Source organism: Tigriopus californicus, chromosome 2, assembly GCF_007210705.1.
Source record: "Tigriopus californicus strain San Diego chromosome 2, Tcal_SD_v2.1, whole genome shotgun sequence".
Taxonomy (NCBI): Eukaryota; Metazoa; Arthropoda; class Copepoda; order Harpacticoida; family Harpacticidae; genus Tigriopus; species Tigriopus californicus.
This window is the reverse complement of record NC_081441.1, coordinates 2456628-2470615: the sequence shown is the minus strand read 5'-3', so window position 1 is coordinate 2470615 and position 13988 is coordinate 2456628. Positions and strand designations below refer to the sequence as shown.

At 40.6% G+C, this 13988-nt stretch overlaps 1 protein-coding gene across 1 annotated transcript; it reads right to left on the bottom strand.

Annotated features, from left to right (window-relative positions):
• Window positions 1-624: 624 nt before the first annotated feature.
• Window positions 625-9414, bottom strand: LOC131876850 (organic cation transporter protein-like). Its single transcript, XM_059222357.1, has 4 exons — window positions 9261-9414; window positions 1676-1709; window positions 878-1608; window positions 625-786 (listed from the first exon to the last, which is right to left on the bottom strand). Exons 1-3 carry the CDS (start codon window positions 9388-9390, stop codon window positions 1227-1229), a joined length of 546 nt encoding a protein of 181 aa, XP_059078340.1. The 5' UTR covers window positions 9391-9414; the 3' UTR covers window positions 625-786; window positions 878-1226.
• Between the last annotated feature and the right edge of the window lie 4574 nt (window positions 9415-13988).

Genomic DNA, 13988 nt, shown 5'->3' with positions numbered 1-13988 from the left:
GCACCATGTTCTCAGCTTCTAGTTTTTCTAATCTTTGGAGCACAACTTCCAGTTCACCGCCTGCTTCCACGGTGGAGAAGGCTTTTTTGGAATTATTGGTGGTCCTTGATCTGGTGTCACTAGCCATTTTTCACGGTATTTTGTTCAAGTCGAAATTTTCACAAGTCCCACAGAGCTTGTTTTCAAACGTCCGTTCTCGCCGACGAACGCAATAACGCAATAGTATTATTACTACATAGAATGACGTCAGCTGTTTGTTTTCTCTTCACTTTTCAAGAGGAAATGGTCTCTAGAATTGACCGTAAACCCTAAGTTTGGTCAAAACTCATTAAAGCTTTCAGTTGCTAGTTTTCCCCAACTTGAGCCATATTTTAGTCTGAAAGGCAAAATTTGGGTAAAATACGTTTGATTGGGTTTCCTTACTCTGCTTTTTTGAATAACTTGTTATGGAACAAAATTGAAGGTTCAAAATTGGCCACATGGAAGTATTTGTGAGGCACTGAACTAATTATGATACTCTTGTACCCAAAATAGGACACTAGTTTTACATTAAGATGCGGGGGCAAAGGACCCTAGAGGACCTTTGTTCATCTTTATATAGAAACATATTTAGTTTTACCAAGATTGCCAGAGTTGAGGGAAAGTCCTAAATATGTCATGGAAGCAACAATCCAGCAAAACCCCAACAAAAGCGTCTTTTTCCGAAGCTCTGAGAATTGCAGCATTCTCCACAACACCCAATCGCGTCCTTGATGGCTTAAACCAGTAGGTGCGGGTAATTTCCAGCTTTGGAATTGCCCGAGGTTTTGATTAAGATTTAAGAAAATAGTGCGCATTAGAAATTGGTATGATGGAGCATAACGCTTCAATCACTCACTCATTGGCCACTCGATGAGATTTGCCGTTCACTTTCGCTATACGAATGGTAACTTTCTCGGCCTCTTCATGTCGTCCAGATGCATGCAACCATTTGGGGCTTTCTGGAATCAACCAATAAACAAATATGGCCAATACGGCGGGTCCTCCTGTCACGCCGTGAAGAACGCGCCAATTGGTAATGAAGTAAGCCAACGGAGCCATTATGAGCCACGCAAACACCCACCAAAGAAAGATGCTCTGACTGAAGATGGAGTTCCAACGACCCCCGATGACTTCCATTAAATAAGTGAAATAACTGGCAAAGGCTCCTGCAATGTTTGGATGGATTTTATTGTTAATGATGTCATCTATGGCAATCCCAAACGATACTTGCCCATCTTGGTCAAAGCTATAACGAATCTTATGATTAGATATTGCTCGTAAGTTCCCACATATGCTCCCATGATCCCAAAGATGCCCATGACACAAGTCAATGGAACAAACATCCGTTTTCGACCAAAGGTATCCGAAAGGATCCCAAAGATTATGATACCAAACATTTGACCAAAATAGTACACGGTCTGGGCCAATCCAACCTTGTAGGCTTCCGAGCACACCAAGCTCCACTCGCTTGTGACCGTTAATGTGAATTGGGATGTGTCAAACGAAAACGATTCACAGGGCACTTTTGGGGTATATAGCGGTAACGACCTCAACTCCATTGGATAAGTGACGTTGTAGATGGCGCAACTAGATGTGGTGTTTTTTCATTTCATTGGTGATATTCATTGATCGACTTCATTTAATGATGTTTTACCTGGATTCAGTTTGACCGCTTTGTTGCTTCCACTCTAAAAGCAAATATCATTCTTATTTAGAATCCACCTTTTTGCATGTGTTTGAAGAGGTACTATTCGGAATATTACAATTGCATGAGTTTAAAAAGATTAGAGGAATTTCATTTACATATATTGGCTGGACTGTGGACATGATATGAATGGACAAGATGGAGATTTCTAGCCTGTAAAAGATTTAAACCATATCCTAATGCCTATTAAAAAGTCATTATGAACCATATTACACCATCAGCTTTCAGTGCCGTAAGGACAAAAACAAACAAAGGCGGGTGGAAAGAGGTAAGCGCAAGGTGCACCAAATTATTACCTCATTGTTTGTTTTTTTCAATAACAAATTATTGCAACTTCCTAATGTTTGTTACAAAGGAAATGTATTCCCTTTTATATCCACCAACTTTCGTCTGTGCAACCTTCGAATTTGCAAGCCCCAACTAGATGTTTTTTTTCATTTCATTGGTGTTATTCATTGATTGACTTCATTTGATGTGTTTTACCTTGATTCAATTTGACCGCTTTGTTGCTTCCATTCTAAAAGCAAATGTCATTCCTTTTTAGAAGCAACCATTTTCTTGTGCTTTTTAAGAGGTACTCGTAGGAATATCTCAATTCTATGTATTTAATAAGGTGAGACAAATTTCATTGACATTGATTGGAATGGATGGGAAGAATATTTGAACATTTGCTAAAAGCCTTTCAAAGCAAAACAGCATTCCAAAATGAGACGTTTAGGATTGTAAGACAAGGTGTATTTAAATCTCTAACTAAAAATTCGCCATCAACACTAAGTGGATTCTTGGATCCAGTCGTCTTTTCCCGTCTCACCCGTCTCACCCGTCTCACTCGTCTCACTCGTCTCACTCGTCTCACTCGTCTCACTCGTCTCACTCGTCTCACTCGTCTCACTCGTCTCACTCGTCTCACTCGTCTCACTCGTCTCACTCGTCTCACTCGTCTCACTCGTCTCACTCGTCTCACTCGTCTCACTCGTCTCACTCGTCTCGTCACGGTGGTCAAAGAGCCTAATGAAGTTTTGAGAGCAATACTCGAATCCATGTTAGCAGTTTTATATCTCTTTCAAAATCATAAAATCATAAGCGCACTTTTGATCTTGCCGATTGCCGATTAAGCACTCACATTCCTAAGAGTTTCCAAGATTTTGTTTTATGCCAACCTTTAAAAAGGCTTTTCAACCAAAGTGCCAGTCGTCTCACTGATGAGACGAGACGGGTAAGCTTATCATCCAAATATCCAGCTACTGTGTTAGGGTAAAGAATAAATAGACTATTAAGAAACGGAGTCATGCGACTTTCCTTGACGTACCAAGTTAGGACATTCAGTTGCACCTAGTGATGGGAACAAATCAAATTTCAAATTCAAGGTTGCCAGAAAACGTGGATAGCGAAAGCATGCGCCTATAGCATCGCAAAGTAAACGCTTAGGTTTGAGCACAATGGCAACCCTGGTTTGACGGAAGAACAATCAGGATTACTTTTTGAGGCTGACTAATGGGTTTCGGAGAGTCCATCAGTAATGTCATAGGCCATATAAGATGTAAGTTGGCAGCCCTGGTCACAACCTCCCGTGATTGTTAATTTGATCCCCATCACTAGTTGCACCAGGACAGTCTACAATCCAGGACAACAAGTCGATCCAGGATAACTTGACCCAGTGGACAACTTAACCCAGGACAACTCGACCCAGCGGACAACTTGACTTACTGATGCTGACATCTTTGCATGCACATCAAATGTGTCGTCAAGCTTTAGTTTTGTTCCATAATCATGTTTTTTGGTTAATATTCTTTGTTTATTTATTGTACTGGGTCAAGTTGTCTGTTGGGTCAAGTTGTCGGCTGGATTGAGTTGTCCTGTCACTGTTTTGATATAAGATTATTTTGATTTTTTTTTTAACAGGAACATGTTGGACTACTGGGATCTTATTCCCAGTTGCGACAAGAAGTCCACAAAAACAGTTTAAGCTAGCTTTGAAAGAAAGGTTGAATGATTCTAAAAAAGTGGCGCTTCTTTAATAGCCATAGTGCTATAATGTTTATGAAATTTGTACTCCAATTCATTGTGAATCAAGGCACACTCTTTATCTTTTGCTTCCTCCTCCAATATTCATGCAAGTGACGAACAATGTATTTGACAAATTTATCCAAAGTCATGTAAGTTCTTCAAACCTCAATGTAAAATTTGCACATCACTTTAGTTGACCCCGACTCTGTTGAGCATCCAATGTCTCTATGGGAAGAGTTGGCATGGACTTGGAAGAATCAGGCTTGATCAATGAATGAATGGATCAAGATCACTAACGGCTTACTGGAATGGATCCAGGGGCAAGCAATTACCAATTGTGCAAAGTGTTACAACATGGAGTCTGACTGGAGATAAGCATTGTTTGAAACCCCGCTAGATGATTATTCAGCATGATGTTGCCTCCTAATGGGGTACTCCACGTGGTTTCGTGAACGCAAATTTTGAAATACGACAGTACTAAATATTACCCAGTCGCATTTCAAAATGTGCGATCACGAAACTGTCTGATACTCGCAGTAGGTGCAACTGGGTACAAATTGCATCTCAAAAGATGCACTCACGAAACCATGCGGGTGTGCCCCATTGAGGTCATGAATGTGAACATAAAAATAACTNTCGCATTTCAAAATGTGCGTTCACGGAACTATCTGATACTCGCAGTAGGTGCAACTGGGTACAAATTGCATCTCAAAAGATGCACTCACGAAACCATTCGGGTGTGCCCCATTGAGGTCATGAATGTGAACATAAAAATAACAAAGCACTCTCTCGAACATGCATCTGATTAGGAGGTTACGCAATTCTGAAACCTCCTGCAAAACTGAAACTACTGAGGTCAGATTTAATCTTTGGAGTGAAAAGACGTGTCGGAAAGTGCTCTCCAGGCACTTGGAGAAAAAAATTGCTTAGTTTTCGGTGCATCTGACGATTGAAGTTGAAATGAAATGAAAAAAGCTACTAGAAGCAGCGCAAGATACTTGTCAAAGGGGCCAATGAGCGTGTTGGATCACCTTCTGTCCCCAAAAACACATTCAAAGGACACCGAAGAAGTAATTGTTTTAAGTGGGCAAAAAATGGGTAACCTGTCGGCAGAGGACCTGATTGGCAAGGTTCAAGCAATAAAACACGAAATGAAGAAAATTAAGTTGGAGAACAAAGACCTGAAGGAAAGGTTGGTATTACTGGAGCAGGCTTTGGAGAAGAACCAGATGCAGATCAAGAAAAACATGGCAAAGACTGTTAAGTTTCACTGCAAGAGCAAGACTTTTGCTGAAACATTGAAGGAAAATCTATATGTCATCCCTGGCAATGTGATACAGTGTGTGGCGGAGATGCAAGACAGAAAACAGAACCTAGTGTTCAGAGGCATCAAAGAGTTGAAGGAAGAAGACCCAAACAAAAGGCTGAAAAAAAAACGAAAGACCTATGAGGAGGGGGAGATCCTGAAGGTGGCCAAGATAGCAGGATTGCCGGACACCCTCAAAAGTTCCATCCTAGCGGTGCAAAGGCTGGGAAAAAGGGGCAACTGGAGGGACTTTTGGCCTCTGCTGATCAGGCTTTCCTCACGAGATCTCCGAGAACAAGCTTTAAGGTCAAATAGAGCCCTCAGAGAACAAAATAAGAAAAATGCTGAATCGGGAACTGTGACGAAATACAGAATCGACCCCGAAATGACTAAAGAGCAAATGGAGAATCTGGATAAGAAATTGAAGGAAGCACGGGACAAGTCAAAAAACGGGCGACGGTACTTCGTGATTGGCAAAGAAAACCCTGTCCTGCAATGGACGGCCGAGGAGGTACAATAAACAAGAATAATAACCATGGCTCTGGAGGGCAAGGAAATGATGGGATCCAATTTCTGTCATGGAATATTTGCCGTGGCTTATACACTAAAGAAAATGAATAGACCATCTTATCCAAGAGCTCAAGGCTGACGTTGTCTTCCTTCATGAAATAAACCTTGATGACTATTATGATAAACAGTTTACACTTCAAAACTTTCAGACATACACTCATCAAGGCAAAAAAGCGGATTTGCACTCTTGTGCGAAATGGAATTTTTCAGAACATGACTCAACTTCATCTCAGTATTCTCCGCCCAGAGGTTGGGCTTTGTCTAGAAGAAAAAGGAGGACGAAAAACAAATGTTGCAAACGTATATCGAGAATGGAACAAGACACAAACAGAAGTGATTGCTGGCCTCATTAGAATGGTCGAAAACAGTACAAGTGGACGCCTTTTATTGGCAGGTGGCTTCAATTTGGACCTGACTCGACTACCAGACAAGACATATGGCCCACGTCAATTAGCAAAGACCTTCATGGTATCCAAAGTATAAAAAGTATCCAAGGTATATGAGTCCAAAGTATGGACTCATGTGGAATGATATGTACACAATTCGGTAAAACGTTTTTCCGCAAAAGAGGAGATAGAGACGTTCACTCAAACCTCAACTGGACACTCTCAAACCAGACAGGACTTGTCACTGAAACATTAACAAGAGAACATGGCTTGAGCGATCACAACCGTATCTTGTGGACTATGAAAACATTGGCAGCCAGGCACAACAAAACTCAAATTATAAGGCGAAGTTATGGAAAGATCGATTCCGACAGTTTTGGGCTTGATCTGGCAAAGCAACCATGGGAGGATCTAGCACACGGAAAAATTCAGATGAAGGCGGAAAAGTTCAACGAGCTATTGTTAAAGGTCTTAAACAAGCACGCACCTCTGAAGTTTATCAGGATAAAGCCAAAGGGACCACCCAAACCAAGGGTTTAGTTGTGCAAACTACGACGTCTCAGGAACAATGCCAGAAGCAAGAATATGAAAGGGAAGCTAAAAAACCTTCGAAAGCAATGCAATCGTCAAGCTCAAATTGAAAGTATCTCTAACATCAGAAATAGGATAAAAATAAATCCACAGGAGGTCTGGAAAGTTGTCAAGGAAATCACGGGGAGTGGCAAAACAACGTCGAATACAATCAAATCCAATGGACGGGTGCTTGACATCAACGAAACCGCAGAACATTTCAACAGATTTTTTCTCTCAAAGATTGAAAGGATCCAAAAGGGTATTGATGCCTCCACAACAGATCCCCTCATGGGAGCTCAAACTAGAGCTACACGTGTCTGACTGCCAAAAAATGACTTTGCATTCAAGGCTGTAGAAGAGAGGGATATCATCAAGGCAATACATACAATGAAGAAGTCGAAGTGCCCAGACATTTTTGGGATTGCACCACTTGCTCTAAAACTGGCACCCGAGATCTTGGCCGTTCCACTAACACATATAAGAAATGAAGTGATCAGGGAAGGAGAAATACCAGAAGTGTGGAAACATGGAAGAGTACTACCGCAACATAAAAAGAAAGAAAAGCGCAATGCTGAAAACTACCGACCGGTGTGTATTCTTCCAGAAGCAAGTAAGCCTTTGGAAGTGATCATTCCGATACAACTGGCTAAGCATCTTGAGAAGAGAGGAATATTGCCCACGGCACAATATGGATTTCGGCCCGGTTTCTCGACAATTCAAGCAGCGGGAGCAATTCATCATGACTGGACGAAGGCTTGTCAGGATGGTCTCTACTGTGGAGCACTCTTTTTTTATCTTTCAGCTACTTTTGACACCTGGGACGTTGACTTGCTTATTGCAAAGCTGATCACATATAGTATGTCTCATAATGTGACATCACTTATCAGATCATACCTGACAAGAAGAACGCAGTGTACAGAGTTTTGGGGGGGATTAAATCAGAGCTCTTCAGTGTAAAAATTGGAAGCCTACAAGGGTCAAACATCTCCCCGTTGCTGTTTCTTGTGATGGTGGTTGATCTGGAGGAATGGGTGTCAAATAGCTCGTTATTAGCCTACGCTGACAATACAACATGCTACACATCGGCCAAAACAAAAGAAGAAGTGCGTCAAGGCTTGAGGGTATTGGCAGCTGAAATCCTAGAATTCATGAAAGCTTCTTGCCTTGCTGCCAATGCATCAAAAACAAAGTTTCTTATGTTTGGGAGATCCATGGAAGAGCCATTGCAAGTAGAACACACTCTAATAGAAGAATCAACTGCCGAAGTGCTTCATGGTTTCACTTTCAGCCAAAATCTATCTTGAAGTGCCATCTGAATAATTTGGAGCCAAAGTTATGGAAGAGAATTGGGATTCTGTGTCAATTAGCTTGGAAGTTTCCATCAGTGTTGGTCACGGAAATGATTGAACCACTTTTTACATCAAAACTCAGATACAGAATTGAGGTCATTTCAGACGCATTCAACTCAAATGATCCAGTCATGAGGAAGATAAGTTCTCTCCACTCCGCGGCCATGAAAGCTGCCTTGAATATAGCAATAAGAAAACACGTCGAATATAAAGAGCTTCTACAGAAAACCAACCAGGTTTCTATGTACATTATTGCAATGCGTGTGATAGCTCTGCTGGCTTGGTATTGTGGAAAAGACTGGTTAAATCATCCCCTTACAGCCGGACGAATGGAGATTCATGTGGGTGAAAAAAACACGCGTCAAAGATCGTCCACAGCCTACCCTCCCCAAGCAACCAAGAAGTCAATTATTACCAGAATTGTTGAAATTTGGGAAAGACTGCCTGTGCACATCAGGTAGGAAGAAAGCAAAGCTAAAGTGAAGAGTATAATCAAGACCTGGGACCTATCTACTCAGTAAAATCTACTTAGTAAAAGAATCCGAAGAAGCAAAAAAGACATTGTGAAACATATCTTTTTGTGATCCGTAAGGTCGATCAATAGGAACCATACAAATTTAAACCTGTATATCTCGTGTTCCTGCGACCAGAAATAAATCAGTCATAAGTCATTTACCCAGGTTTTGTAGACTTTTTCAAAGCTTTCCTTTCCAGGCCTCACGGGCTCCATGATTGGGATAGGGGGAGATGCGCATGTACTTCATCAGCATGAACACGCTAATGCCTAAAGATTGGGCGTGTTTCGACTGACTACAGCAGGAAAATACAAAGGGCTAAAAACTGGCAGTGGTATGAAAACAGAGATGTCATGTTGATATTGACAGAAGTCATACTATGACAAATATTTTAAAAAATGAATTAAATTTCACTGCGTTCGATTTTACGACCTTCAAATTTTTGATCGTTTAGGCGTTCTATAGCTTAAGATTTAAGCAAAAGCAAAAAGGAAGATTGAAGCACCAACAAAAGATGCTTAGAAGCAATTGACAATTTTCCTTTCAATACGGAAAGACTTTCAAAAGGGAGACTGGCTATTCTCAAGATTTTAGAAAAAAGTTGCGCTTTATCTTTTTATCTTAAGTAATCATTTTTTGTGACCCTACGGTGTGTGAATTTACATTCACGGTTAATTCAAAGTTGCCAACAATGGCAATGAGGTTGTTTTAAGTCTGAGAAAAGATTGATTCGAAGATATGCCACAAAAGAAGCTGTTAATGAACAGACAAATTTCCAAAATGAAGAAATTCGTGGCAGTTTTTGTTCGACTTGGTAAATTGATTTACCTTCTATAGACATTATATCCTTTAAATGCGCAGGAACTGAACACCAAAAGTCAGTTTGGACATTCAAAAACACCATAATAACGTCTGTCCATGAATTGAAGATGTAAAAGATGCCGATGACCACAAACATAATTGATTGCGATTTCCCAAACTTGCCAATGGCTGAAAGACAATTCATTTACTCATTAGTATATGTAAGGCGACATTATATCTTGGGGTCAAAAGAACATGCGAGAGAGTTAAAAGAATAGATTTATAGTAGAGCCTAGAATTAAAGATCTTCAACAGTTCGGCTAAGAGATCGGCTAATTTCATACCAACTCGTTGGTAGATCAAGTATTTTATCATTGTTCTTGATCATTTCTTGCTATGCCTTGTTTTTATACAATCAGACATGACAGTTTTTGCATTGAATGGCGTTCTTTGTAACGGTTACAAAATCCGTGAACTCTTGAGCGACAAGAAAACATCAGCTCGTCGAAGAATAAAAGTCAACCTTTTTGGATTTCCTCTCCACGTCAAATTGCAACATTTTTCCTTCCTTACAATCATTCCCATTACTCGATGAATGCCGGGAATCCTATTTAGCAGCATATAATTTCAATCACCCTGGAAATGTATTCAACTCTATATCATTATTGGACACAATAGAACAAGGGCATTGTGTTTTTCTTTTCTTGAGTGAAATTTATCAAGAACTCCTCCACTGCTTACACGATTATCTATTTTCATCCAAACATAACCTCACTCATAGATTTCTAGACACTGGATGTCGGACGACCGACCACTTGGCTGGTAAAGCACTACAATGGATGGTCTCCTGGGAATTGATTACAAACCGGTTTGTTGAACTGTTTAGCCAACCGAGTGGTCGGTCGTCCGACATCCAGCGTCTAGAAATATATGCCTCACTTAAGGGTGGGGACTGAACATACCTTGAATGATTGGATCGTGGGTGAGGACATCGTCCGCTGATATTTTTAGCTCAGCCATTTTTGTTGCAATTTCCAGTTCTCTAAGCACACATGTTCCTCAACCAGAGCTGATGCAGGATTCAAGAACTTTGACGTAATGAGTAAGACTTTGCTTTGCTAACAAGAACTTGCCTCTGGATTATGACCTTTCTGAAATGTGAAAATGAGCATTTCCCATTTGCTTCGTATTTAAGCCTTTTTCTTGTGTGTTAATGAGGAATAACGTTTCAGACAGTTTTTCTTTTGTTGCCTGTCAAGACTCATTTAGGGAATATTGCTAAGGGCATTTACTTTAATAATTTGGAGCAAGTGTTCCGTGCAGATGAGGCTTGGGAAAAACATAATAATGTATGCAGCTCCAATGGGAACAAAGAAACTGGTGACTTTCATCACAAACCACAAATAAAGAAGAAGAAAAAAACCTACAAATTAAACTTGGTGCAATCTTAGGTTCGACCATTGTGGTTGGGAATTCCGTCTCTGCTCTACTACCATATTTGGAGCCGAGAATTAGATGTCATCCTTCCTGAGAGGGTTAGGTGCAAGAATGGATCTGCGACAAGGTAAATTGGGATTTTTTTCCCTACATGTGCATCAAATCAATGAAATTTGGAGATTGCTACAATCCCAGGTGCAAGACCGTCCATGTGAAAGGGACACATCGGAGGCCCCCGGTCCCTGTTGCCCATTGCAGCCAACCACAACCTTTGAATGGTGCCGTTTTTCCCTTTCCTCAGCCGATCCCCTCGCACAACCCAATAGAGGCCCCAGTGAACAATACCTCAAGGGCTTACTACGCCAGTTTTGTTCCTGCCATCTGACCACCTTGGGATCCTCACAACCTTTTTGTTATGAAGGAGGATGTTTTGAGGCGGGAGGGAACGGTCCAAAACCTGTAGCCAGGTTTATAAAGCGAAGGAGTGAATCTTAGATCGGGAAATTATCCAACTTGTGTAGTATAGTTCGACCTTTTCTCGATCTAAGATTCACTCCTTCGCTTTAAAAAGCGGGCTCTGATATCGCTGATAAATCAAAACAGACCAATCCCGTAAAAGGCATCTACCTATTTGCTCAATGACTCAACAACATTCGTTTACAGTAAGATTTCTTTAGGAATTAGCTGTAGCCCAAAAACTCTCATTTATCTCCATAACCGAGACCTGGCTCAGGGAAGGAGTTCTTGGCGAAGAATGATTGATAAAAGGTTTCACGCTGTTACGTAGCGACAGAGTGAGACCCAAAAAACCCAATCCTTCCTCACGGAGGAGTATACCTTTACATCAAAGATGGGCTTTTAACTCGCACTTGAAAAATGTCCAACAGAGAAATCAAGATCCTTATTGTTTACGTAATGTCCCTGGATTTAACACTTATCACCATCTACAGACCGCCTTCCTGCCCTCCCCCTTTATTTCATGATGGACTAACGTTCATCCAAGACGAACTGGCAAAATCTACCTGCTCGCAACATAAAATCTTAGGAGATTTCAACTTCTCCAAAACTATGGTTGAGTGGCATCCCAATCCACTTGATTATATGCCAATGCCCAAGTCCTTGTCAAAATGCTACCAATACCTCGAGGATTTCATGTTCGAAGGCAACATCTCTCACCATGTCGGTTCAGTCACACGAGCCGACAGTATACTAGACTTAGTACAGTTCAGCAACCCGGATTTGGTTTCAGACATACAGGCCACTCCAACCAAATTGTCGGATCATAACTTGCTTGAAATATGCACTATAATGGGGGAGAAAAAATCAATAGTTAAAGAAAAATTCTTGAAAACTGGGCTAGCCAAGTATTGAATCCATGAAGAAAACTGGCCCTTGATAAATTTAAGCTTAGCCAGTCTTGACCTAATTCCCAAAATGGAACATGAATCTAACTTTGACGCCGCCATGAACCTGCTGACATCTTCATTTGGAGACGCATGTGCCCAACTAGAATTACCTATCTTGTCCAACAAAGAAACTCAAACCATTATACCAGGATACAGCCGAAAACTTTTCAAGAAACGAATGTCTCTGACAAGAAGACTGAAATCATTAGATGATCATTCGTTCATATCGTGTAATATCTGTAGAAGAATTGAGGCCAAAGACGTTCTTTTCAAAAACACACTTGAAAAGGATCAGGTACAGAGTAGGAAGAAAGTAGTTCACGATGTTAAATTTAACCCGAATGCTTTTTACACCTCTACCAACTCGAAGCAACAAGAAAATCAATCAACCGTTGTTTTGATCTTTCTCATTAGCAGTGACGGGAGAATAGTGTAAAAATTGAAATGAAAAGAGCCAGTTTCAAGTCCAAAGAGACAAGCTAAGCAGGGCGCTAAGATAGTTAAACAGCCCCGAAAACGCTACACAACTGCTTTGCTTACCTCCTCCAGGCTAACTATCCTCTCATTTTGATGAAAAAAAATCACAACATTTGCTTTACTTCCATTAATGTAGAAACCAAATCAATGTTGCAGATATGCTGTTGGGAAAAGAGAATAAATACGAAAAGGGAAGCATTCCTTGACCTAGTTCAAAGAAAGGCATGACAATTTGGTTAAAAAATGTGGCATAACTCTTTGTTTTTAGGCAGGCGCTTTTCAAATTAGTACAACTTTTTTGCGGACTTTCTTACCGCTAAACCATTTTACTGATCTTTTATTTAAATAATTTATTTGATCGACCGAATAAGAGTTGGCTGATCTGGCTAACCCTTGAATATCAGGTTGATCGGGAATTCAAGTCAAAAAATTGTCCAAGTCTGACTTAAATCCTGCAACTGGACCAAACGCCTACATACGACCTACACATATTTGAAAATTAGCATCATCTTGCCGCAAATTTACAAAATAATTTCCATCACATGTTTACTAACATTTAAGTTGGCTGAGTGGTCTAAGGCGCCAGATTTAAGCTCTGGTTCCCTAATGGGAGCGTGGGTTCGAACCCACACTTGACATGCAATTATTTTTGAACGGGTTTGGGTTTGAAACTCCTTGATCAAAATTGCATCCATGTCCCAATGAGCTGATGAAAATAGGAAAGATTATAAAACACCTGGAAGGTTGCTTTTCTTGAAACTTGGACCTTAATATTGATAATTTGCATCTTCTGGCCGCAAAATTGCAACAAATAATTCCATGTAAATTAAAATGAGACAAGTTGGCCGAGTTGTCTAAGGCGCAAGATTTAAGCTCTGGTTCCCTAATGGGAGCGTGGGTTCGAACCCACACTTGACATGTCAATTAATTTTGAACGGGTTTGGGTTTGAAACTCTCCTTGATCAAAATTGCATCCATGTCCCAATGAGCTGATGAATAGGAAGATTATAAAAAACCTGGTAGGTTGTTTTCTTGAAAATGATGACTTTAAACATTGATAGTTTGCATCTTCTGCCGCAAAATTGCAACATAATTTCCATCCAAGACTAAAATGAGATCAAGTTGGCCGAGTTGTCTAAGGCGCCAAATTTAAGCTCTGGTTCCCTAATGGAAGCGTGGGTTTCGAACCCCACACTTGACATGTCAATTAATTTTGAACGGGTTTGGGTTTTGAAACTCTCCTTGATCAAAATTGCATCCATGTCTCAATCGATCTGAAGAAAAGAGGAAGATTATAAAAAAGCCTGGTAGGTTGCTTTTCTTGAAACTTTTGACCTTAAAATTTTAAATTGCATCTTCTGGCCGCAAATTTGTCAAACAATTTCAATCCAGTGTAATGCATGAGTCAAGTTGGCCGAGTGGTCTAAGGCGCCAA

Coding starts and splice junctions, on each gene's coding strand:
- LOC131876850 (XM_059222357.1), bottom strand. CDS start 9,390: ATGTTTGTGGTCATCGGCATCTTTTACATCTTCAATTCATGGACAGAC. Junction 1,710..9,260: donor GGATATAATGTCTATAGAAG/GTAAATCAATTT, acceptor ATTTGCTTTTAG/AGTGGAAGCAACAAAGCGGT. Junction 1,609..1,675: donor AGCGGTCAAACTGAATCCAG/GTAAAACATCAT, acceptor CACCACATCTAG/TTGCGCCATCTACAACGTCA.